Below are 27,400 nucleotides of genomic sequence, written 5' to 3' on the forward strand. Positions count from 1 at the left end.
CGTATTAAATTTCACAGTAAATGCAATTTATCTATTTCCAATAATGTCAATCAACATCAAGGCAGATGAAACACACATTAGATAAAAAGCGAATCACTGATTTCCATAAATAAGACTTCAAAAACGTAGTGCGATTTAGAACGCAAACTATTACACTTTTTAATGTAAACACGAGTGTAATATTATTAGATTTATATTTAGAAATATTAACAATCTGTCCTGATAATATAATTTTGAAGTAATACACACAATTTCCGTTTAAAATTAGTTATGTTTTGAATCACCCGGTGCGCTGCGGAGTGATATTGAAAACCAAAGTTAAGCACGTACGATTTATGGTAAATGGTGCTGTCCCAATCCCAATCAGACTATCAGTTGAGTTTGAGAGTTGACTGGGAAGTAACTCATTCACAAAAAGTACCGCCCTCTGCAACATGCATGTGGGTTAAAAAGTTGTTTTCTTCGTGTTACTTTTGTTAGCATCTATAATTTTCTCATTTTATTGTATTGGATTTATATTTCGATAATTTATACGTTTAAGACTTTACAATGGAGCAGTTCAAGAACAAAAGAGAGGGTAAAGAAAGTTGCTGTTCGCAAGTTGAAAGAAAATTAGTGAAATGGATTTTTGCAGTATTCTTGCTGAGTATTGTCTCCGTTACAATGTGTGTCAGGCTTTTTATTTTGAACAGTGAACTGGACTCTAGGATTGTTCAATTGGAACGCCGCGATCTTTCAGATTTTAAAAACGTTGTTGTTGATGAGTATATCAACAAATATTTGGAAGATAATTTGGAACAATTATTTTCAATGGTAAGAACTTTTGGCTTATGATACCCCCCGCTCTACCGGACAAATCAGGCCTTCTCCCTCAGTTAAGTGGCCTCACATACTCATAGTAGTGTAGGCCTAACTCTTTGGTTAGTCTTTATTTGGCCTTGAGTCAATGTTGAACGTAAACAATCTTCATTGTTTTTAGTGCAGTAAAACAACAATCAGGTCCCTCTCATTGGTAGCCACTAGCCATAATCTGTGATTTAAGTACAAGTCCCTAGTATATAACTACTTTCTCCATGCAGGCCTGATAACACGCACAGGGCTAGATTTAAAAGAAAAACATATTGATTATTGCACAGTATATATGGAAAAACATTTTTTAAGAATTTTAGTTTTTCCATCAGTAAAACTCTGAGGAACTCGAACAAAATTATTTTTCAACAATAAAAAATGTAGTGGCAAGAAGTATTCTTTGTTAAATAACAATATTTGTATTCTTTTAAAGCAAATCAAAAAACTTCCAGCCAATAGAAAGACAAGGAGCACAGATCTGGAAAATTGCCAATGCCGTGGTGAACCAGGTATGAAGTCTGTGTACACACTTATTTTACCAGTATTCAGTATGTCTTGATGGGGTTTGGGCAATTTTGGGAGAGGGATGTTGGGAGGAAATGTAGCCTGGTGTTGTGGTAGTTCTCAAAAAGTATGATTTTCAAAGTAACGCATTTGAGCCATCCAACATGCATTCTGGGAGTCATAGGGAACTTTCCATTTCCGCATGCGGAAATATTGTGATGTATGTCCTTGTTCCTCACCTCGACACAGGTTTGATGGTTTCTGCAGTACTGTACTGTAAGTCCAGGCGATGACGCTTGGTCGTCGGTCTTCTCAAATCAAAAGCTTTCTTTCATAGAAAGTATAAAATATAATCAATATTGCCAACTGTACAATACTGTTCCCAGAAACATATAGTAAAGTTTACAATATGAGGAATTCAGTGACTGAATACTGCCCACAGATACAGACTAAAAAGCAAACTGAACTTTTCATTTATGGCACCGAAACAGGTGCTACAGTTTGTCAGTATAATACTGTAAGCTAATTAAATATACTAATTCTAAACTAACTTACACAATTACACAATATACAATTATAGTTATTATTCACTGACAATTTTAAATTGAAAAGTTTTCTTTGATCAAGTGAAGTTTTGTTTGTATTAATTGAATTATTAAATTTCGATAAAACAAAGATTTCATTAAAACTTCACTACAATAATGCCCTTGTTATTTTACTAATTATTAAGATAACTTGCTCTGAATAAAATTAAAGTAGGTTTTAAATTAATTGATGCTAAAATTCCACCTTTCCATGCAGGTTGATCTAAATAATTTAACCGTAAATACTGGTAATTCGGGGCCCTTGCCACCAGTATGGTTGGTAAGATTTCAACCAGCTAACCACTTTCTCACAGTAGATTGTTCCATTTTCTTGCGAAAACCGGACTACTTTATTTCTTGGCTACATCACTGTATTCACGTCGCTCATTGAGGAGGGCAGTCTCCCATTTTTTTTTAAATTACGGCTAAACTGCTATTGTTTTTAGTTTTCTTGTGCATTGCTTAACCCAGGCAATTCCTGGCTAAACATAACAATGGGTTATCAGATATCCAAATTCTTAACTGTAATGTACTGTGCCTACGCCTACATTACACCATAAAGAGTAAAAAAACAACAAAGCATTAAATTGGAGAGCTATGCTTTACTTATATCATTCCACAATGAGAACATTTTTTGTGAATTGCCATGGATTCAAATTACTTTTCAATTGTAGCCTCAGGCTTGTTTTCAGACCTGGCTTAGATTCTTTACCCCATTTTGATAATCAACTGTATTATTGGTGTTACTTATTTAGGCATGCGAATACACAACTTTGTGTAATTGTCATATTTTGTTTGAAGTAATCTGAATAAAAAGAACATAGTATTATAAAGTCAAACTACTAATATTAATAATTGATTTAAAATTAAACCTATGTACAATTAAGTTTGTTTAAACTAAACATATTGAAACCACAAAAGAGATATACAATACAATTAATTAGTGCTTATTATTTCTATTTTTCTATTTATTTAAGTGTGTAGAATCGTGTGAGATATTATTTAGTCCAGTTGCTGCACATTAATATAAACCTGCTGTCAATCTAACATAAACAAATCATATACTTCATATTTGTCAATATCCTTTGGGATTCATAGTGAAGCTTGACTTACATACATGTACATTAATACATCAAAGGTTATTCAAATTCCTCAGTTTAATAGTGTTGTTTTTTATCAGTGTTGTATAACTATATAATAGAATTCATATTATTTAAAATAGGCTAATACATGACTATGAAGGCAAATTACAAGGTAAAGTGGGTGGCTGTGGGGTGGGGGAATGTTGTGGGTAACAGTGGCTGCAGCTCAATTGAAATATAAATAATTATAAACAAAATCTTAGTAAAAACATGAAAGTAAAGCACTCCGAGGAGAATTTCAAGCTTTCAGAAAATACGTGTAACAAGTTATCACCAAAAGATCAACCATTACTTAAATCGTGGAGTATCTCTCCATGCTTAAATTGAATACTACAAACATAAGCAACGCCCTACCCTCACAGTTAAATCCATTTGAATTGTTTTACAAAAAGCTTGTTTGGTTAAAAGGTTTATCAACAAATCACAGGATGTATGCATTGTGTTACTATTGTTTCTAATTCCATCATAATGCAGTTAGTCCAGGCACTTTAACATTCTCTTTATTCTTGATTGTTCAATTGACAATTTGTCAATCAAGATTTTAATGAAAATATCTACTGGTTACAATAACAAATCTCCCACAAAAAAAATGTAAATGAATAAAAATGAACACACTCTAAACAAAGCGATTCCTAATGGTTTGATATATTGTTGAACATGAAAACAACTTAACATTTCATGTTTCAGCAGCAAGGTGTTTTTCATTCAATTTTTTTAAATTTTATCTATATGTATCAAATATTTAACCAATTTTTCTTGAGCGTCTTTTATTTTTGTAAAGTCTGAACAGTCAAACAATAAAGTCTAAAGTTCCATATCCAGTATTGCTTTCATTTTTTAGCTTACAGATATTTCAAAGTGAAGGGATAGTGTATAACAAAATCAATGGCGGTAAAATAGTTACGAATTTATTCTTGATACAATTTTTACTTTTATCAGAGTGCGCTTTTATTATACTTGCCCATGCAAAGTATATAACCACATATTAAAGCAGAAAAAGACCGTGTGGAGCACGGGTTACTGCTAGTTAATATTATTAATTTTAATGTAAATTTGGAATATTTCAATTGCCAGTTTCAGTGTAGGAATGTGAAGATGATTAGTATGCCTATATCAATAATTGGCAAATGACATTTTCAGAACATTACAGGGTGTACAGCAGAATCAAACAAAATCTTTAGGTTCTATAGTTTATGAGTTAACCATTCCAGATGCCTAATTGAAACAAATGTTGTACTTGCCAATTACTGATTGCTCTTGCAGAAAATAATTAAAAGAGCCTACACGTCTACTAAATCATTTGAAACCTTCTTGTGATTATTAAGTACAAGGATTTATGATTCTTGAATTATTACATTGTTAAATCATGTTTTCTAATAACATGAAGTTGAATATGTAAGTCTGTACTTTGATTCCTTTTTCATCAACCAAAAAGGGATGAGGACGTTTTGAAAGCATTTTTTTCACACTGTATTTTATTGAATGTGCACAATGAAAGTGATATGTACAGTGACCAGTGGCGTAATGCAGAGGCTTGAGGCCCCTGGTTTACAAACCAATGCTGGAGGCCTTGGGCAGTTTTAGCCTTTTTAGACATATTTTAATGCCTTTTTTCCCCCTCTGAGCACTGCTCAGGAGGTGCCCCATAAGCTCCAGAGCACTTGGGTTTAGCCAGTGAGCGCTTATACTGTAGCCACTGACAGTGACACCAAAATCTGAGACATAATAAAACACTAAGTCAATTAAACTCTCACATCATAAACATTTACCCAGTGTTCATATTAAAGCATTATTGATATTGTTAAAATGGGAAATAGATTTGAAAAGGACCTTTAATTCTGCAAATTGCATGGGATTATGAAGGATTTTCTGGGTTGCACGATGACAGTACGTAAAAGAGATGGTACGGCCTTCAAACGATTGCAATTAATTACGATTACTTGGCTAATCTCAATCTCCTAATGATGTTGAATTATGTTTTTCGTCTAGTTCACTACTGGCTTTGAGCCAGACTCTTTAAGCATCTTCGGCTGTCGGCATTACTACAGAAAGTTCACTTGAACCTTTACACTTCCTTATTAGAATTATAACTACCGTTGATTCTTTTTAATCCTCCACCATAACTTCCGATTCTATTTATTATTTCCCAATTTAAATAATACAGGGAAGTCAAATTGTTTATTTTCTACCAAATTATTTTTTAAATTGTTAATTTGTTGAAATTTACCATATAATTATAATTGATATAAATGTAAATTGAGTGACATTACTTTGCAGATGACATTGTAGGTAACACTACGGAAACTAATTCCTTCATATACCCTCACTATTTCTCTGACATTTGGACCTGAGCCTAAGAAGGTTACAGAATCAGGCTACTTCAGTATTACTACTGATATTGTATAAAGCATGAGCTATTTGAGCCATATATTCAACTGTTTGGTAAATGATGTGCTAAATGAGTAATACATAACAATAACAGGTTAAATTACTTAAGACATGAAAAGGCAAAAGCACTTTGGTCGAAGAAGCTTGACAGGTGGACAGATGGGTGTAGTAAGGGGAAGAGTAATAGACACAGGTTGTTTGGATATTAAATAATGAATAAATTAACAAAATGTGATTACTGTTTTCATCCAAATATTGTTTTTGCCTGTTTTTGAACGCAATTATTAATAGCTAACATTGTTTATATATGACTTTTCTTTTTATGTTGTCAGTTTAAAAAGAAATTGTTTGACAACATTCATAAAATAATTCTCAGAAAATGTTTATGATTTAACTCTCCTCCATTATCATACATAAAAAATTACAATAAAATAATAATTATTTTATAGGGTAATAAATTTTATTGCGCTAAATACTCATAAAATATTATTATCGTGGTTTACCTATACCATGGAGAAATAAAGATTCTTCGTGCCTTATTTATAGTTTAGTTCTTAAAATACATGTTCTTAACAATGACAAAATTAGTCTTGATGTTTCGAAAATGAAAACTAATATGTTCAAGTATCATTAGTGACAAGATAGTTTTTTTAAAGAAATGTTCTAGTTTCTACAGTATGTAGTTGGATGCAGGAACTGTGTTTAGGACTAAAGCTCTGTCTACACTATCAAACTTTATGTGACAAAAATGTGATATGCCCATATATGGACATGATGATGTCATATCACTACCATACTGTATTTAAGCATATCACTACCATATTTAAGCATATCACTACCATATTTGGGCATAGCACATTTCTTTTGTCAAACTAGTTTGATAGTGTAGCTTTATACTGTATAAGCATGGAGGAAATATATGTATGATACAAGTATAACGTTTTGATAAGCCCATATGTACTACTATCTGATGGCTTCAAGTAGGGATTAATTGTTACTGTGTCCCCTAAACACCAGATAATCCCATCGTTGACACATTCAAGCCTTTAACTTTTTCTGATAAGCTTTTAAGCCAATGTTTGTACATTTCTTTGCTAATTATAATTTACCCTCCAAGGCTCCAAATTAGTGCCTAGTGGAAAAGGTGCCATTTTGCATTGAATTGAGTGAAATAATAAATAAAAGGAACAATTTTAGGACATTTTTTTTAGGAGAAACTTTTCAATTGTTTAGGGCGTCCAAAGCAAGGTTCTAATTCATTTAATGTACAGTAGTATTTTCTGTTATTTACTTGTATCTGCTCCTGAATATAAAGGTTCTCAGTAGCTGATTTGAATTCCATGTTTGTTCAGATTTTAAACTTGATCTTGTCTTCACTGAATATATGTTTGATAATGATATACTGATACTTAATTTATTTGTTACAATAATGATTACAGGAGTGCAATGCACTGTAAAACCCAAAGTATAATAAAGTACTGAGTAATTTATATACATACAGTAACAAGCTAGACAAAAATAAAAATTGTCTTTCATACAAATTATAATAATTTACTGGTGTCATGATTTATATTTTAGATTTTAATGAAGTATTGAATATTTGCAGACTGTATTGATAGGATATACAATATACAGTATCTTGGTGATGATGATTGTTAGACAAAGTCTGTCTTCACAGACATAAGTCTGCCAAGTTAACATTTCTCATCTACAGCGTAATACTGACGGTTAACTTTTTCAAAATTTTTTTAAAAAATAATAAATATAATATGTTTTTAAAAATTAACTTTTCGCTCACAAAATATAAGCAGGAATAATAAAGTAAGTTTGATATTTCCAATTTAATTAATAAATCAGATTTATATTTCAAAATAGTATTCACACTGTAGGTATGTATTAAAACATTGAGAAAGTATGTATACAGGCCATTTCTGTTTTATAAAACATTTAAAGCTTTTAGCCAATGCCTTTGTACATTTGTATGTCTGAATGTGACCTGGGATTTTATATACATTTTTTTTTTTCAACAATAAAAAAATGATTTTATAATGTACAGTATATATTTATGAAAGAAAAATATAACAACATGATATTTTATAAAAATTAAATCAAAGATTAATTAAATGGTGGAGAAAGATAAAAGTCAACTTGTGAATAAGAAAGTAAACATAGCGATCATGTTTTGTGCGGAATTTTATGAATTGTCAGTAATTGCAACGTGTTTTATCCTCGGAGGCTTTGTAAATGCCTACCATTTCTACTGTCAATTCAAATAATAGAGACAATCATTGAAATGTTCACCAGATATTTATGCCCTGCTTGGAAATGTCACATTCCTAGAAGTCTGTGCAAATAATATAAGATTCAAAATATAGTTTGAAAAATGAATTATGAATCATATTTTGGGTGGGTGTTACTTGGTAAGTGATTGGTCCTTTAAATTGAGTTGACTTTAAGTATTGACTTAAGGTACAGTATACCTACTTTATATCTACTGTAGATTTTTTCCATTGCATAGCCTATGCACAGCTAATAATATTTTACACATTTAAAAATAAATTTTCATTTGATTATCTTTTAAATATTTTTTAGATATGAATAATTATTGTTATAGTAAACTATAATTACTACTACTACTTTATTACTGTACTCTTATATTCTACTTCATTATTATTATCATAACTTAAAATAATTTGCCAATTTGTCATTTGTGTTAAAAATAATATTTGTTTTGTAGGCATGCTCGGCCCTTGTCGCCATTCTAAATGTGATATGTTAAATTTCATAAGTGGCTACTGGACTCCAGTAGGTTTGAAATTGACCTAATTAACGAGGTGGCCCTCAAGCTAAGGCCGGAGTCTGTTGGGAAGTGACCATTTATCTTTATGTTTTTTGTCAAGAATACTTGTGGTCAACTGTTGCCACCCTGAAAAGCGATGTGTGTGGAGGTGGCTACTACCAAGCTTGAATTTCATATAATTTTCATGATTATTTTTCACTTGGGTCAATTCTCACATTAGGTCAAATATAGTTGTATCATCTTAACTTAAAATCAGTTTGTACTGTATAGAGATATTATACATATTATTGTATATAAAATAAATAATTGATTTAAAAAAAATTATATAAAGAAATTGAAAACATTAGAGCATGCTATCAATTTTTCCTCATAAGATGTTTGTATCCATCAACATTGATTTTGAAATGATTTTCACAAGATAGGCAATAAAATTCAGGCATGTTTCAGCACTTATACTCCCATGAGTCTCTGGTTCAATTAGAGCTCACTTTCAGCGGGAAAAGGCACTGGAAATTAGATCACTGAAGCGATTTGTAACACTTTGGCAATTATTATTTAATATGACAAACACTAGAAATTAATAAAATAGATCCTTAACACAGAAATTTCTATTATAAAAATGAAAAGTATAATACATATTCAGAAGTCATAAAACAACGTGTATTCCTTTCTCCCAAAGTTGTATGCGGCTGTTTCAATTATTGCATTTTGAAAAACAATATGTTATACAAGAACTAAAAATATGTTACTGTACGTTGTCTATGATGTATGATTTTAGACTTATAGTTTTATACTTGTGCCAAATTCACTCATCAAGCTTGTTGAAATCAAACTGTGCACAGTATTTAAATATTAGGCCTATACTGTATTATGAATTTATGTATAGTATTTATAGAGAAAATGTTCAATACTCATAAGCTTCCAACACCATTGTTGGTACTATGTACAGTATGTGTAGTTGAACATTATGCCCAATTTTGGTATCCAGCTCTGTAACCAGTCTACAGTATCGTTTCTCACCTCTTTAAATTGTTATTTTCATCATAAATGTCAGGCCTACATACAGATTCTATTGATAGTTTGGATACATAAACTTCATTGCTTTATTTATACAAGTTTATTCTGAGACCATAGCTGGGTCATTGACCAAATGTAGCTTGCCAGCTGAGAACTGGCAATAGGTTTCACATGTTTTAAGAAAGGGTCACTACATGTCTAGGACCTACCCACTCAAACCCTTAATTAAGCAATTAATTTTCCGCTGGCCTAATAATAATTGTCAAGTAAACCACAAAAATGAATATATATTCTACCTAGGGCATGTGCCTGTAGAAAGACATAATTAATGTTTCATATTTTCATTGCAAATTAGCGAAATAAAGTAGAGACAGCCTCAAGCTGAATACTATCATAAATGAAGTGAATAGAGACTGTTTAAACCGCCCAGAACTAATGAAGAAAGAGATAAGTATTATGGTAAAATACGCAAAAATAACTTTTCTCATCATCTTCAGCATTGTACAGTTGGATGACACTTCTTTCACTCTCAAGCAAAGACAATTTATCAATATCAGACAGTAGTCAAAACATTATAATAGTTTGGTTGTCCATAGTATTATGTACAATTGAGAATACAGTAGTAGGAGTAATTAAATTAATCTGATACTTAATATATTTTATCACAATAATTGACATGGAATACCAAACTCAGACTTGAAGCTAATTACTGTAGGTCTATGAATAGTTCACTTGTCTCTTTGCTCCATAGACAAGATCATTCTGAAATAGACAAGTGTATTGTAAAAAAAAACTGATGTGTTATATTACAAAAACCTAATTATTTCATCTTTTGTTAGTGTCAGTGTAGGAGGGAAAGTTCTTTCTCATTTAAAAACGATTCCGACCTTTGAAGGAGCAATTAAATCAAGAGATTTCATGTGCACTTTTTTATCCCATGGTATACAAATATTATAGGCTACTGTATTAGCTGACTTCAAATAATACAGTTCGGTTTGTGGTGAAAACAAATACTAAAAATAGTATAAAAAGCTTTCAAGCTTGATAATGTATAATAAAATCATAAATAGCAGTCACAAAAACTGAATTGCCTGTGATAAATCGTATATAATCAATTATGTTTTTAAATTATCATTATTTTCGATCAAGTTAAACAAATTATTTAAAAATATGTTTTAAAACAATAAATATTAAGAATCTCTACTTTTGATTGATTGGTTTCTACCAAAACCAACTGTACAGTATTATGTCCTTTCCAGGAATATTTAACAACAAGAGGATGTTCTTATCTTTTCAGTATTGCTTTGTTATGTCATAGTCAAAATAATGATGCATTGTCTAGGTCTATCCAAATAATATGGAAATGATTACATTTACATATTATTTGGATAGTACTTTCTAAAAAGTTCTCAGTTTAATTGGACATTATTTAATGAAAAGATTCCCTGCAGATAGCCACATTCATTACCAAACTAGCATTTAGGGGGTTCTTTTGCTGCCATCCGTACATTTACAATATGCCCCATTGTATGGCATATGAATTTAACACATTCTCATTTACATGTCGTCAGTTGAATGCCATTCAGTGCCATCTTGCTTATGACCTATATTAAATAATTATTAAGATAGAATGTTATTAGCATTGATTGTTTAGGTACGAAAGTAGGAAATGATGGTGTATAAAAAACAACATCTTTATCAGATTATATATATTTTTAGATAGTGGACAATAAATTACCATCATTTTGTTTGTTTCTTTTGTGTCGTACTGTTTTTACTTTACATCCCTAATGCAAACTTGATGTGGTTGATGCAATGATTGTCATGTTATATAGGAAGTGGATAACTATTAATTACGACCCAGAATAATAAGTATTAAGGAAATGGAACGCGAAAGGAAATAACCACTTGTTTAAGCATCATAAATCCATGGAGGTTTTAACCGGGTTATTCACCTTGCTTAAATGTCTTGGCATACTTAGACGGCGGTACTCATTTGAGAATTCATGTTAAAGCTATGATGAAGAAATGAAAGCATTTGTTTGTTTATAAGTGCAGTTTTTCCCAGGCTCAATTTTTCAGCAATTCCAGCTTTAAAATGGACGATGATGATGTCATATCACTATTATATTTTGACATATCACTACCATATTTGGGCACATCACACTTTTTTTGTTAAACTAGTTTGATAGTGTCAGACAGAGCTTTATAAGGTTTTTGATAAATAACACAGTGGTTTCTCACCATCTGTTTATTTTGTTCTTTAAATTGTGTATTGCCATTTATTTTGTCTTGTCAGTTTGTGCTGCTAATTATCCATTTATTTATTCTTTATTCAAATACTGTATAATTGTGCTAATATTTTAGCTAGATGGTAGCAGCTATGTTGTGAATTTCCACTACCAGTCATTGGTCTGTTCAATGTGAAGTTTTGAAAAATTGTTGAAAACTAACAGCTGTGACGCTTAGATGTTTCACATTCAATTAGAAGAAGCAGTAGGGTTCGGCTCACGTCAGCCTGCCCCTCTTTGACATCGCCAACCCATTGCCTCAGCTGCATAGCTCAGTGCAAAACTACAGTATATAATAATAATAATATCCTTGATTTATATAGCGCCTAATTTTGTGAAACCTCTAAGCGCTGAACATTATTACCCCAGTCATTTTTTGGGATCAAACACGTATGGAAACATGCTCCCATAATGCAGCTAGTAATCAGCACAAAGTTGTGTCTTGGTCTAACCGGGTTCCCATTTATATACCTGGGTGGAGAGAGGCAAATGTAAGTAAAATATCTTGCCTAAGGATACAAGCAATGCGGCGAGAGTTGGATTCGAACCTCGATCTCACGATCAGTATCCAACACAAGCCTTATATAGACTTTTATATTCTAAACACAAATGTTTATTTTTTCTTTTCCTATAACTTCTGTGTTAGAATATTTATATTTCTTTTATTCAGGAGGAGATTACAATGTTTATTTTATGAATTTAGACTGATATTTAAGTACAGTATATATTATGGAAATGATATACACATTACAGTATATATTTTTATTGCATTTTTTACTATAATATAATAATTAAGGATATTGGCAATTAGTTGATAGACTATTTTGATTGATTGCATAATGTATCATTTAGTAACTTTACCATCAAAGTGAATGACAACTAAAACTCATTACAGAATACTCAACATATTTGAATTTGTCACTCAGGTATTCGTAATTAGTAGCCACCTGGTTGCAAGTTAATGGCAGACCAAAAGGCCTAATAGGCTACCTGGGTACTATTATATAATGCTGTGTATGTGATGGAACTTGTGTAACGTGTACAGTTACTGTACTGTAGTATGACCATGGCTTGCAAATCTAGCTCTCTGGTAAAAATTTACCATTTTAGCAACACTGGATTAATACCCAAACATTATATCATAATAATGTATTATGTTGGGCTACTTTAGGGAGAAGAACAAATGTTCATAAAGTATTAAACATGTTTAGGTTCTTGTTGCTACAGTATTAATATTTATGCTACTCCATAGCTGTAAAAAAAATTGCTTTAAAATATAATTGTGAAGAGCTTATTAAAAAAAGAATTAAAGAAGGCCAGCAAATTCACATACAGTATGACCAGATATAACCTATTAAAATTCTAATTAGAGTTTTTCTTCTATAATTACAAATAGAACTGGAAAGTATGATACCACAATAAGCATGTGCATACCGAGATGTACAAATGAATTATATCTTCATCAATCTATTCCTTTATGACATGATGAATTGGAAACTGGTTGCCATAACACCCTGCTGGTTTCTTGCTAGGGCTGGAGCCAGTCGTTCAAAGTGGGTTTTATTTTAGTCACCCTGTTCCATATTAAACTGACATAATGCTGTTAGACAATACCGTCCGCTACTGATAAGATTTTTCAGACATACTGTACTATGTACATAATATATAGAAATTTATATTGACCATCCCTATCCTATGTAGGCCTACACTAAGAAATTGATTAAGGTTTGAGTTGGCCATGTTTATTGTTGCTTTTAAAAATGATACAGTAGTTAACTATAACTTTTTGTTGTTTAATGTTTATCTCTGGAATGGTCCCTCAATTCTCAAAGTAGGCCTACTTTCTTTTATATATTGCAACAAAATTTAGTTTATAATTTGATTGGATTTCGACTTGAATATTTCTTAAGCATGACTAAACATTTAATTTACTAAAATACAAACATAAAATCCATTTAATGTAGTATGGCCATTTTGATGAAAGATGTTGAAATAATATCGGTGGTGCATATTTCATATTTGACTAGAGCAAGTATTGCATGCCAATAAGACGTCCTGTGGCCTGAACTTGCAAGCATCGTAAACATGGTACTGACGATGACCTGTGGGTAGCACTGAAACCGTTTTACCTATGTCGCTATTAATAGGTTTGACCTCAATATTACATTTTTAAAAACTGAATTAATAAAGTACTGTAAAACTATTAGTATGTAATATTGTTATGTTATATTATCATTTAAATTTGTGCCAATCGTACAATACCATCTCACAAGCTAATACGCGACAGAGATGTACAAATTAGGCCTAAAATATTAATTTATTTGTACTAATTTATTTAAATTTTATAAATTATTACTTTGTCATAAGCAGAGAAGGAGAGCTAATATTTTCATAGCCTAAAATAGAAGTAAAAAGATTTGAAACCGTATAAACTAAATCTTATTCACATTTTGAGTATTAAAAAAAAAAGTATTAAAAGTTAAGCAATAAGAAAGTGCAATGTGTAATAATTACTTAATGTAATATACTGTACTACACATTCTGTATATTTCAGGTTTTCTTCCATTCTCTGAAAGTGCAATACTGTGAACAACAAAAGGTTAGAGCTACTGTACTTCTAGAAAACATGAAAAGTTTATTAAACTACAGTAATATTGTTTCCAATTCTTTCAAATAAATATTAATAACAAAAAAAAGTTAAAAATGTATAATGTAATTTATTAATGAATAAACTTGTTTGAACATGATTTGCGGAAGAAACAATTTATGAAATTTCACACCCAAAAAATGCATAGCCACTGGAGAATTTAGACACAAATAATATCTGTTCTTTTACAAACTAATTTTTCACTTCATTAGCATTAACTGATCGACAAGGTCCTTAGTGACTAAATTGAAAACTTTTGGAGTAGTAGTTATCATACCAGAAATTCAGTCAGTCAAGTTAAATTATGCCTCTTACACCCTTTAGATACTAATTTCATGCTTGTACGACTTGTCCTCTTGGGATTATAGCATGGTATACCTGTCTATTCCAATCATCATGGATGTGTGAAGGTAAATCTCTTGGTGATGCAATAAGAGATGATCTGTTAGTTTTTCTGAAACTTTAATTCCTAAGGCTAAACATGATACACAAACATTGCTTTGTACTGCTCTTGAAAATACTCATCCTGAATTTTAGTCATGATTTCTAGACAATGTTCACAAATTGAATATAGTATTCCCCGACGTAAACATCTATCAATCTAACCATGTCACCACACTTTATGTTATTTAAATACAGAAAAATAGGTTGCACTAATAATATGTGTTTTTTACCCATATCATTATCAGTTTTTATTTTACTATTTTTCTAATTGAATAATTGCACTGTATAGGAATAGTTTCTATATAATTTTACTATTTGTATATAAAATAACTATTAGTTTTGTATCTGTATCGAATAAAAAATATTATAATACTTTTGTAGGCCTATTGTCTTTGAGATGTAATTATGTTAGGATGGGAAAGAGGTAGAGATGTTGGTGGTGAAACCAATGCATTCAATTCAATGGCATTTGTTAAACCTGTATATTTTCAAATTCTACTACATTTACTGCTACCCATTATTTTGGTAATGCTGTACCTGTTCTTATATGTTTACCAATAATTTGTGCCCTGATAGTTTAAAAAAAATCTAAACAGAACATAAGATAATTTTGTATCATTGGCTGATTTTGATTATATTTAATTGTATCATTAATATACCTTGAGAAGTATGAGAAGTATTTTAAGATAACATCTTTAAAGTAGCAAAACCCAACAGGTTTTTCATTTACTAATCTATGGTGTTTCACATTGGAATTCATAGATTGCTCTGATTCTTGTATACTGGTCATACCCTGCTGCTGATAACTAGCCACAACTCAGCGTTCCAACCGTCATTGTCTACACTCTCATTACCTATTGTTTGTCTTCCCATCCTGCTACTGTTTTCTCATACAATTTTGTGATTTCCTAAACTGATAAAATTTGAGTCAGTTTGATACATTGTTTTAAACATTTTATGTCTCCACTGTTCTCCTTGTGTTTTGTAAAAGCTCTTTATCATGACGTCTGCTGGACCGGATAAACTCATTTGTGGGTAATAATTCTCCAATCGCCACCAATTTTAAGTTGCAATGGAATCTTTAGTATAAATAAACTATAAACATTTTTTCCAAGAATCCGTTCTTTGAACTTTTGGTAAACATGTTTTATAAGGTTCCAAGTAACTATTTTAGAGAAAACTTCCTGTAGCTTCAATGGAAATTTTAACAACTCATTAAATCACTAAATTCTTGGCTCGAAAGTGGTCTTTAAATAGAGGTATAGTAATACTTATTTATAGAACCTTTACACTGTGTTTTCTTGTTTTAATTTAAGTATAGGAATTACGTCTGTATTGACCTTTTAATAAGTTTGTGAAAGCAATCTTGTTTTCAGATTCCATCAACAGTTCTTAACCAAATTAGATGGTAAACTGCTAACTAAATTCCAAGACTGATCAAAAGCTTCACATTAAACCATGTTTTGATCTTTATCAGTGTTCTTGTATATGCTATGATAATTTATGGTTTACGTGGGTGGTAAAATGTTCTTTATGGTTTATAGGTTATGTAGTTATATTTGTTGTATAATAAAGTTTACTATCAAAGCTGTTGAGGAAACAATGATTTTTTTGCAAATGGGTTTATGGTTTTTGATGGCAGATATTCCCAGTTTAAAACATAATATCTATCTTTTTAATAGTTCATGTCCTCTGTGGAAAAATACCAAAATGTCAAACATTGCAACACATATTATTGAAATAGAACCATAAATTATTGTTCATCTAAACAACCTTAAAGAGCGGAGGCAAATTATCGAGTGATAACTTAATATTATAACATGATTTAATGAAAGATACATTCCTTACAGTTATAAAATTGATTGAATTGAATGTGTAAAGTAGTACAGTATTTATTAACAGTGACTTTTTATTTCTAGTAATTGGTGTGAAGAGTGATTTAAAAAGTAAAATACCTGATTTATAACATGTATTGATGCAATCTGAAAATTTGGAGTAGTGTTAAATACACAAAGATCTATAGTTTAGGTGGTTTGCGAAATGCTGGTCCTCTCTGATATATGCCCACCTCCATAACATTTGAACTATTATGTTTTATCTCTTTTAGTTTGTTTTGAAATGGAACAATAATTTCAATTAATTCTAACGATTTACTTTCTTTCTTTTAAAAAAAGTCACAAGTTAACTGATGAAAAATGTTTACCGAAATTTTAAGGGAAAGGGTAATGCCGGAAACGATTCTAGGAAAAGACATAGTGATATTTAAAACTTACTGTATAAATATAATGATTAGGTAAGAATTGCTTAACTATTGAACATCCAAAGGAAAATCCAAAATTACTGACTTTAAGTACTTGAAATTTTAGACCACATGGTATAAATATTTTTGTATTAATGCAATGTATTGGTAATCTTAACTTATTTTTAAAAATTATAGATTATACTTTATTTGGGATGTTGGTCAGTCAGGATTATTAGTATCAATAAGGAGGCCATTGTTTTTAAACTTTTCTACACTTTCAATAAAAAACAGATATCTGTATATGATATACTGTGTATTATTAGGCCTAAATTACACAAACCAACAGTGGTGTTGGTAGTTTATGAGGGGAACTTTACTTGGATACTAATAAGAACTTATATATTAGTTGTACATTAATTAACCAGTTATTGTAGTGTTCACTATGAAAAGCATCAAACGTAGTGCTTCATTTTCCATTATAACGCTCTTTCTCATGATCCATGTGAACTTACATACTGTAGACCTCGCCTACAACTGATTAAATGGATTTGTTAAATCCACAGAAGAAAACATCATTATACTTCAATTTATTTTTGTGACAAGTTTTGATGTAAAAACATGTTTCTTTATGTATTGTCATAATTTCATCAGTTTCATTGTGTTGAGGAGTTTAGAAAGAAAAGTTAAGTTCTATTCAATTAAAAAGGTGTATTTAAACCTTTTAAAATGTAACTACAGTACTCACAAGAATATAATAAGTATTAACAGGATAGTTCTTGGTCATAAGTGTTATTTTAACCCATGTTTCATCAAGTACGTCACTCTTGGCTTCATGGGTATCACACACACTGCATTAAATCCTTTGGGAAAGGGGGTAGAACTGGAATATATCCTATCAAATACTTCCATCTGGGACACTAATTCTATAAGCTCCCTATTGATGAAGGGGAGATGCAGATTTGCCTTTCCAAGGGGAACCGATAGGGCATTTCACAAACGTTATATCTACATATGTTGGAAATGAGTAAGATAAAGCTTATTTCTGATTCAAAGACTTGATACAAGACCCTGATTTTTATAACACGATAATTAATGATTACAACGACAGACCTTTTGTATAAATCACACATTTCCTGCCAATTGATCAATCATAAGCGTAATTATATGATGCACTTTTGATATTATATGTCACACATTTACTATAGAATAATCGTATAAGGCTTTTCAGAATAATTTTATCTAGATTATACTACTGTATAAACCTGAACTGTATATGCAAATTTGTAACAATTTGAATTTACTCACCCCAGTCATTTTTTAATTTTAAAAAATATGTGGAAAATTGATAAGAAAAAACAAACATACGATACAGTATAATGTTGAGTAAGTTGATGCAAGTAAGTTTATGCTTAATTGAAATTATGCCTGGTTGAAATGTTAAGTAGTATACCCTGCATTTACAACACTTGAACAGTACAGTAGTATATATCATGTATGGACATTTAAAACAGTAAATCCTAAATTAAACTTGATTCTATATTTTGCATAAATATATATGAAAAATAGAACAGCTGAAAGCCTGTGGTAAATATGTATGGTATGTTTAATATCAGAACATGTTATTTAAATGACAATGAGTCAGTCTTAATTCTTGTTGAATCTTTTAAATTTAGACACTGAACTTTGCTATTAGCATAAAGATACACCTGTCTAGTTTGTCATAATTGATAGAATTTGTAATGCATACTTTTTTTAAAGCAACATTTCAGTTTTTGAATATGCAAATTAAGCTAATGCATGAATTTATATAATTTAGTGTCCAGTCTTTGGTATAAGTTATTGCCTAAAATGAAGTTTGCATTGGATAAGATTATATATAAGAGTCATGGAAAATATTACCTGAAAGAAAAATCGAGTCATGGAAAATAAAAAATGAAAATACAGTATCTTGGTTTTTCAACTTTTTAAATACAAATGATGTAGTAGTTTTGGACACTTACAATATCTTTTTTTTAACATGTGGAAATTTGTCTTTCATCAACAAGCCTAAAAAAATATATTTGTGTTGATTGCAAACACATAAGACAGTTACTGTTGCAAAATCCACCCGTTGTAAATGCCAGCACAAGGTACTAAATGAAGTAATAGGCATCAAAAAGTTATAGTTCAACAACTCCTAAACTATACTACACAATTAGATTTATTATATTCTGCAACTTTGGTGCGTTTGTTTGCCAATAAATGTTAAAAGTTAAAAGGTAGGCTTACAGTAGTATCCTTCAACACGAACTATTTACATGTCATTAACAACATTTCATGATGTCTTAGACGATCAAGAACATAAACATTATTTCTCTGTGTCTCCAATAAATTTTATTCGTATGACTTTTAGTTCACTTTGTCGTTTTATAACAACAAAGAAATAAAACTTTTTGCTAGTTGCATTGTAAATTTGTTTATTAAAGTTTGGACAAGCCGGAATTCTACTGTAAATCACTCTACTGTCTTACTAGGGCCTAGATGGTCCCAACCCCTAAGCATATTTTATAACCCTCCCCCACTTTTATTGTGTGTATCTATCCCATAGAGTGATTTTGTTTTTCTTTTCATGTTGGGAATATTATCTCTATTAAAAATAGAATCCTCAATATAAAGACATTTCTGTGTGTTTCAGTAAATGTTTTTTCTACCATAACTCAAAAATACATTTGCTCATTAATTGCATTGATTGATGTTACTGTTTGTTACCTTATGAGCCACATAGGCTGTCTGTGTATTTTAAAACTAATAGTTAGTTGTACATTAAATTTAATGTACCACCAACACACTCAAGATGTATAGATATCAACTTACTTCAAACATTAGAAACAATATACAACTCTTACTTTCTGATCTTTTTTTATCTCTCTAAGCGTAGGAATAACAAACAGAATGTAGGCCTATACATGTTATAAATTGCCACCCATTTGCTTTAAACCCACAAATTGGTAAAACCATACGATTAATGATTTCATTATTGACATTAGTGGTTTTACTGTGGTTTTGGTGCATAACCTTATATATTTGTACTTTTTATATGTATTTTGGAAAATGAATTTCCATCATATTTTATGATGGACCAATAAATATACTATCTTATCTTATCTTTCAAATACCAATGAAATTCAACAGAACAATGTTAAACGGTATAAATAACAATAACATAGACATCAGATTATTGAAAGAGACTTAATAGTAAAAATAAATTTCAACAAAAGAGTAAATATTAATTATAATTACCAAATATAAAAAAAAAAGAAAAAATCATAAATGTGAGGGTCATCAATCATTTCAGTATTTCATGTGATAGACATGACATTTTATGACTGATGAGATTTTAACAGGCACTACAATAAAAGATTTGTAAATAATTATTCTCGTCTGACATTTGAAAGATCTGACATGATTTAATGCTATCATAGTTGACAAATGTTCTGACAAGCCCCATCCACCCATCTGACATGGGACATGTAAGTGGAACAAACAGTTGGATTAGCTGAGATGAATATAACAATCACCTGCATTAAAGGATTGAACACTGTCAATACCAGTTGGAGACAATAAATAGTGCACTCAACCAACCTACCACCTGCTATGATCAAATCAAATAGAAAGCGCAACATGAGTTCTGAGAGTGGAGGCTTCTTGGCCACTTCCGTGAACCATTTCTGCACCGTAATTAAGTTCTTGTTGATACCTAGCATCATTATCTTACAGTGGAGTAGCATGTCGACCTAGAGATTTTATCCTTTTTACTTTCAACTGCATTCAAACTTTGTTTCAAAAGTTTTCTAATAATTACAGTATCAGATTAATGAAACTATTATGGAATTTATAGATATTCATTATTAGGGTACTATTTTATTTTATACATAGCTACAGTATATTACTACGTTAGGCAAGTTCAATAACATATGCTGATAACCAATATATAAATGATATTTAAAAAATAACATAAGTATATAACTTGCCTTTTATTCTTTGATTATAGTATAGAAAGCAATACACTTTTTATGAAATTACATTAAATATTATCATGTATCAGGATAGACAATTATTAAGACATACTACTTTCTTGAAAGATACAAAGGAAGTTATGCCACCCATTACACAAGCTCTTAGAGATTTACTGTATATCACAACAAAATTGGAAGTAATTGGAATAAATAAGGCAAAGCTGTGTCAGCTGTCCATAGTTGCAGATGAAAACGTAAGATACATGCGTGTGTCCTAAGAAGTTGTGCTAAATCCTGCCTTAGGGTGTTCACAGTTTATTGGGAACATTACCTTAACATTTTCAAGTGGTCCTTATGCTGTTTTATGTTACTTGATATTATTCAATCTCTATATCTATCGTTGTTTGCCTCAATTATGAAGTTAAACTGCTATTCTATTGCAGTGTATTGTAAGAATTTCCTTTTGATGAATCCAATATTTGAATTTAAACTTATATTGCTGTAATATAGATAAACTATAATAAAATATTATTAAATGATGTTTTGTTTTACTAAAACATTAGTATCTATTCTTATGATAGTAAATATGTCTATTGTGGTCTTTCTACAAAACTAAAATTAGCATTTTGTATTATTTCATATATTTGATATTTTACAATAAATATTTAAAAATGCCAATAAAATGATATGTTTTGTCATTAAAAACTATGAAATCATTCATACAAAGTATGGGCACCTCATGTTTGACCAGTAACCCATTTATTTTCCATAACCTTTTGACCTTTACTAGTGGGTTTGTATATTCAATGCTATGTGGATAGCCACATGTGTTTGACAGTCTGTGACATCATAGATGTCATTCTTCCTATATGGACAATTTATTTCTACAATGTACCATCAGCATTAGACCTATATTTTGAACAAATACTTATCACTTACATATATGTAAATTAGACTACTACAAATTGGTAAATTTTTTAAATAATTTATTTAAACTACACCGTCATCAGTAACAACAAATGGATACAAAATCAATGCAGAAGCTAAATATATTTTTTCTTGTCAGGATCTATCACTGACTGGTTTTTAGGTTGTACCCTGTATATGTACTGTGTAACCCTGAATGCCGTCAAAAACAATTATCTATTTTCCTCTGTTGGGAAAGAAAACATAAATAATTCATACATTTAGAACATTATTGATTTAGTGATAAAAGCATTACATCAAAATTAAAGTTAATTTACTAAATATAGGATAATTATTTATGAAAAGTATTGAGGTGGTGTGCTATAGAAAAACTGCATAAATATGACAGGGATGAGAAGGCATGAATGGTATTCAACAGTCTAGGCAGATCAATTCCCTAGTTGAATTCAGAATGTTACAAATAGCTTTAGGATGAAAGAAAACATAAAAAGATTGTGACCATCTGCATGTTTCAGGTGTCGGCCTCTTCACACCTTAACCTAAAGTTAATGAAGTTCTGCTTTGCTGAACACCTTTGTGTACCTGTTAAATGTTGTGATGGTTCAGGGAGGCTGTCTATCTCTAGACCCTGTGTGGTTTGACAAGAGATGAGGTTCATGGCTGTTGATTTACTTGGTTAATAAAAGATGTCACAGATTAACAGTTGTCTTTTTTTCCTATCCACAATTATGTTGGTAGATATTGAGATCAGAACTAAATGTAAAAAAATAAAGAATTTAAAACATGATTACTAATCTGAAAATAGATGAATTGCCTTGGTGATTTTAACCTTAACCTTAAATGCCAGTCGTGATATTTAAAAAAGTACCTCTCAGTTATATAACGATCAGATATTGATAAATATATAATTTAACAACTATTAATATTATCTTGAAATCAGTGTTAGGAAAAGTTCAAGTACTTTGAAACACTTTTAAAATAATCAATATTTTACCCTGGTGTCAAAACCTCATTATAGGTCAATGCTTTTCTGTGATTTTGATCAGTAATTATGATATTACTGAGCTCCAATGGTGTGACTATACCTCCTTAATTACACCCTAGACACAATGTTGTCCAATAGATTTCCATTGACCCTACATCCATTCCATCTACTGCTACCTGTGGCAAGGTTATAGGCCTATGGTGTGACCTATGAACTTTTCAAGACAGATTGAAACTTTTCAACCTGCCATTATCTACTGACCTTCGACCATGTCACCACTATGAAATGACTGGTTCTTTTGGGGTTATCGAATGTGCTTAGAGGTGTATAGTAGTTTTACTTGCCATATTTCAATTCAAAGTATCTTTTGTTAAAATTCCAAAAATAGTTGCTATGAATTGAAAGTCATTAATGTAACAGCACTAAAGTGACAGAAGGTAAATTCCACAACTAGTTTTTGGATCCATCCAAGTTTGGTTTTTGCCAGGCCAAGGGTACAAATAGTAGTCTAGTTTTTCTGTATTAGTTGATTCATGAAACAACATTGTTGAATAGTAACTTTCACCTCTCAAAATAATGCATGAATGCCAAAGCTCATGGTAAATATTTGAGATTATATAATTATTAAATTATGAACAAAAATTAATTGTTTTTTAATTAGAAATAACGATTGAAAGATAGAGACATATTTCATAGTAAGTTCACCTGTCTTGGTTTGTCAATACAGCTTGCTGTAATTGAGTGTTATACCCTGGGTCTTGATACCTTGAATATTAGGGTGAACAACCTGCTATTATAGAAGCACAAGATTATACTACTTTAAAAATACAAACATAATATTTTTCTACTCAATTTGATGCTGCCATTCTCCCCACTGCTCAAGTCAATGTGTCATCATTGTTTAGCCACAACAAGAAATATTTTAGTTCTTGTAGTATGTACCATGATAAAAATTGTAATATATAATGTTTTACATGGTAGTTTTTAGTATTGCTAAATAATTGCACAAATCCGTTATGATATCATATATTATTAGAATGATTTTATTTTGGTAATTGTAAAATAAAAGACTAAGAGGACAATTCCTAATTTAGCACTCCATGAAGTCGCTTGTTATCGTTATTAGTTACAGTGTATACTGTAGTTTGCATGAAAAAGACAGAGATACACTAATTGTTGGGGGTATGTTTATGATTTTCATTCATTTGTTTATGTTTCTAATTATTTTTGTGTCTAAATAATTGTTTTGTGAATAGACAACCAATATTTTTGGTAGAAGCATCTCCTATAAAAGCACAAATATCTTTTGCAATTTTTTAAATTGATCCTTCATCTTCTGGATTTCATTTAAAGACACTAGACCTACGTTTTTTGACCTAATTTAAGGTCACACACTACATTTTATGTAAAATTAAATACTATATGGACCTATTGCAATATTTTAAACTGTTAAAAATGTGAAAAATAAATTCTAATTATTTTAGCGGCCCGCTATAAATCCCAACATGTATCGCACGCGGATTGATATTGTCATATGGTGATGTGATGCACCCACTTCGACCAATCACGTGAAAGGGTAAACAAAAAAAAGAAACGTAACTTTTCAGCAAAAATACCAGGTCTTCCCCTATGAACCTTTTTGACATCAATTATTTAGAAAAAAGGAGTAGTGAATAGAAAGGTGTAGATTTTTATTTGGCTCATCACATTCCATAGAAGTACAGTTGATTATCCCACCAAGACCTGATGAGCTTCTGCAAGTTACACAGTGTATGATGTATCAATATGACCTAAAATTAGAACATAACCAGCAGGAAAGACTTCCCATCAATATCTTGTAGACACGCAAATTGAAATCCAAAGAAACATCAACTTCTTTTTTAACCATCAGGAAATTACATATTAAAACTATATTAAATTTATATTTAAAAGTAAATTTTTTATTTTATTTATATATGTTAAGTTTATCATACTTTATATTTTATAATACTTTACATACTTTTTTTACCTTTACATACTCTTCTATATCCATACCATACTCTCCTACTGTCCCCCCCCCCCCCAAGTCTATCTTTTTGAGTAACAAAATGAAATCAACCAAAGGCTTTTTTTAAAAAGGTATTCTTGAAGGAGGGGAGGGATGGGTTATAATCAGAGTATTATTTTATCAATGTATGTATTTTTACTCGGGGTACCCGAGTCTAGGACTTACTCATCTTCTCCTCTTCTTCTTCCATCTGGACACTATTGAGTAAAAAGTGCGATTTATAAACTACTACTCCTCCCTTATTCGTTGTAATATTGAGCTGGGATTTGGCATGAATATACTACAGGGACATGTCCTCAAAGCTATAGAGCCATATTTTTAAATTTCAAACCGGATGCAGTCATATCATGTCTCAATGATGGTACCGTATAGCCGTATTTGGTAGCGAGGTTATTGATGTGTATGTGACGTTACATCCGGTCTTATGACGTCATTACAGCTTCTTTTGCTGTACCCAGAGTATCGCACATTCGTGCTTGTTTCAATCTATGTTTGTTATGTTTATGGTCTTTCCATATCAATTTGATGTATTATATTTAAATTAACAAATAACAAACATGTGACCAGTCCATATTAATTTAAATCACTTTGTTTGCGATTTCTCTGACTAATTTGAGATATACTTTTTGTGGTAAGACAATTTATAAATAGTTAGACTTCCAACAAACACACTCAGCTTTCAACAACGATTTGTCTCATTATAGTGTATCCTTGGATACCTATACTTTCTTGCTGGGACCATTCTGTATTGAAAAAACAATGTCAAAAATGTATTTATACAATTATTGTAATATGATTTTAGTGATGGACAACATTTGTTAGTAAAAATATGTACGCATTAAGCAGATGCAATGTCATTTCTCACATTCTGTTCAGTATTCAAATAGAATATTGTGACAATATGTGACCACTTTGTACCCCTGTTTATAAATTCTATTTTATCCTTTTAAGGAAAATAAACGTTTTACTTTCAGAAAACTCACTAGAATGTTGTTACAATTTATATTTCAAATTATTTAATCGAAAAATATTTAGCCTATGTAATCATTTTTGGGTGATACATTGCAGATAGATGGAGGGGTCAAAACCTTGAAATAAACTAATTGGACCACTAGTAGAATTTGGAAGAACTGATATCAAGCCAAGGTGTACCTTTCAAGAATCTGTTTTATGAAGTAACTTTAGATATAAATAATTATATATACAATATTGTAATTAAAAGCATATTTAGTGATTACATACAGTTAATAGGTCAGTAGGTGTTAATAATGTTTAGTTATGATGATTGATACCATGATGTTCATTTGATAGATGAGGATGATGTGATTGGATAGAAGAACTGTAGGTGTTATGTTATGATAGTGAAAATGTGCATCTTGAATTAGAACATGTCCTTGTATGCCCTGCTTTTTGGTTGTCATCCTTAACAACATATCTCCCCTGGTGCGTTTTGCTTAAACAATTGTATGTTGGCCTAAATTGATGTTAATTTGTTCTATATATGAGGTTACTGATGCGTTACAAAGTCATCTTCTTTCAGATACTGATACATTTGAAGAAAGCCTTGTTGCAAAACCTTCAGAGTAAATATTTGTCCACCTGTCTACATCAGGTGTAAGTGGCCACCTTCATGCAAACTACACCCTGTATACAGCATGTCCCAAGCTCAGCGATTGCCTTCAGATAAGATCATTAATAGATCAATTTCAATGCAAATTGGTTTGTATTGGTTAATGGGAGTGGTATTTCTTGATGTAGTGCGGAATTAAAGGTTATAGTTTCTTAGAAAAACATACCAAGAGTCGGTATACCAGCACAAGAGGTTGGGTGTTGTGCACACGCTGGTTCAGGTGTTACATGTACTACAGTAACTATATAGTTGTAGATATGTTTTTATTTAATTGCATTGTTATTTTTACATAAATATTTAATATAACAAATGAATTCAGATATGTATATCCAGATGTAGTTTCCCCGTTCAAATTTAAATTCATCAGAATGAAACTGAAAAGTGCATCTGAACCCTGTTATACTGTAAGTTAAGTTGAACTTAAAATATAAAACAAACATTTTTATGACTAAATTACAAATTACAGCTTTTTTAGCAATTAACATTTTACAATGAATTTACACAAAATTTATTTATTACTTCATTTTTTATTTTTGTGATAATATTAATAACTTTTCTAAGAATTTTATTTTAAAACAAAAGTATAATAATGCTGCCTTCGGTACCATCTTGTTTTGGACTGAATGGTTTAAGCTCTTCATCCATTCCAGACAAGTTTAAGTGGTCAATGACGTTTTTATTGTAATTTAATATGTGATTTTAAATTTGAAATATTATTTTAATGCTCCCATGTTACCTTGTTTGGAGAATTTTGATAGCAGTGTTAATGTGTATGGCTTGCATAAATATGATTTTTTCTTTTACATTATAAAACAATATGCATTTTAAATAAATCTACCATCAGTAGACCTACAAGTTGATTTAATGCAAAGTATTATTAAACTGCTGAAGAATACATGTTTAGTCAT

The 27,400-nt window shown here is 30.7% G+C and overlaps 1 protein-coding gene across 3 annotated transcripts in view; it reads left to right on the plus strand.

Moving 5' to 3' along the window:
* Positions 1-392: 392 nt before the first annotated feature.
* LOC144845373 (uncharacterized) overlaps positions 393-27,400 on the plus strand; it is an 85,298-nt gene continuing 58,290 nt past the window's right edge. For all 3 annotated transcript variants that reach the window (XM_078702657.1, XM_078702658.1, XM_078702659.1), the window contains exons 1-2: positions 393-813; positions 1,283-1,358. In XM_078702657.1, coding sequence (XP_078558783.1) covers positions 550-813; positions 1,283-1,358 — 340 coding nt within the window. In that variant the 5' untranslated portion in view covers positions 393-549. The remainder of the gene's footprint in view (positions 814-1,282; positions 1,359-27,400) is intronic.

This window comes from Antedon bifida, chromosome 6 (assembly GCF_963402885.1).
Source record: "Antedon bifida chromosome 6, ecAntBifi1.1, whole genome shotgun sequence".
NCBI classification, from domain to species: Eukaryota; Metazoa; Echinodermata; class Crinoidea; order Comatulida; family Antedonidae; genus Antedon; species Antedon bifida.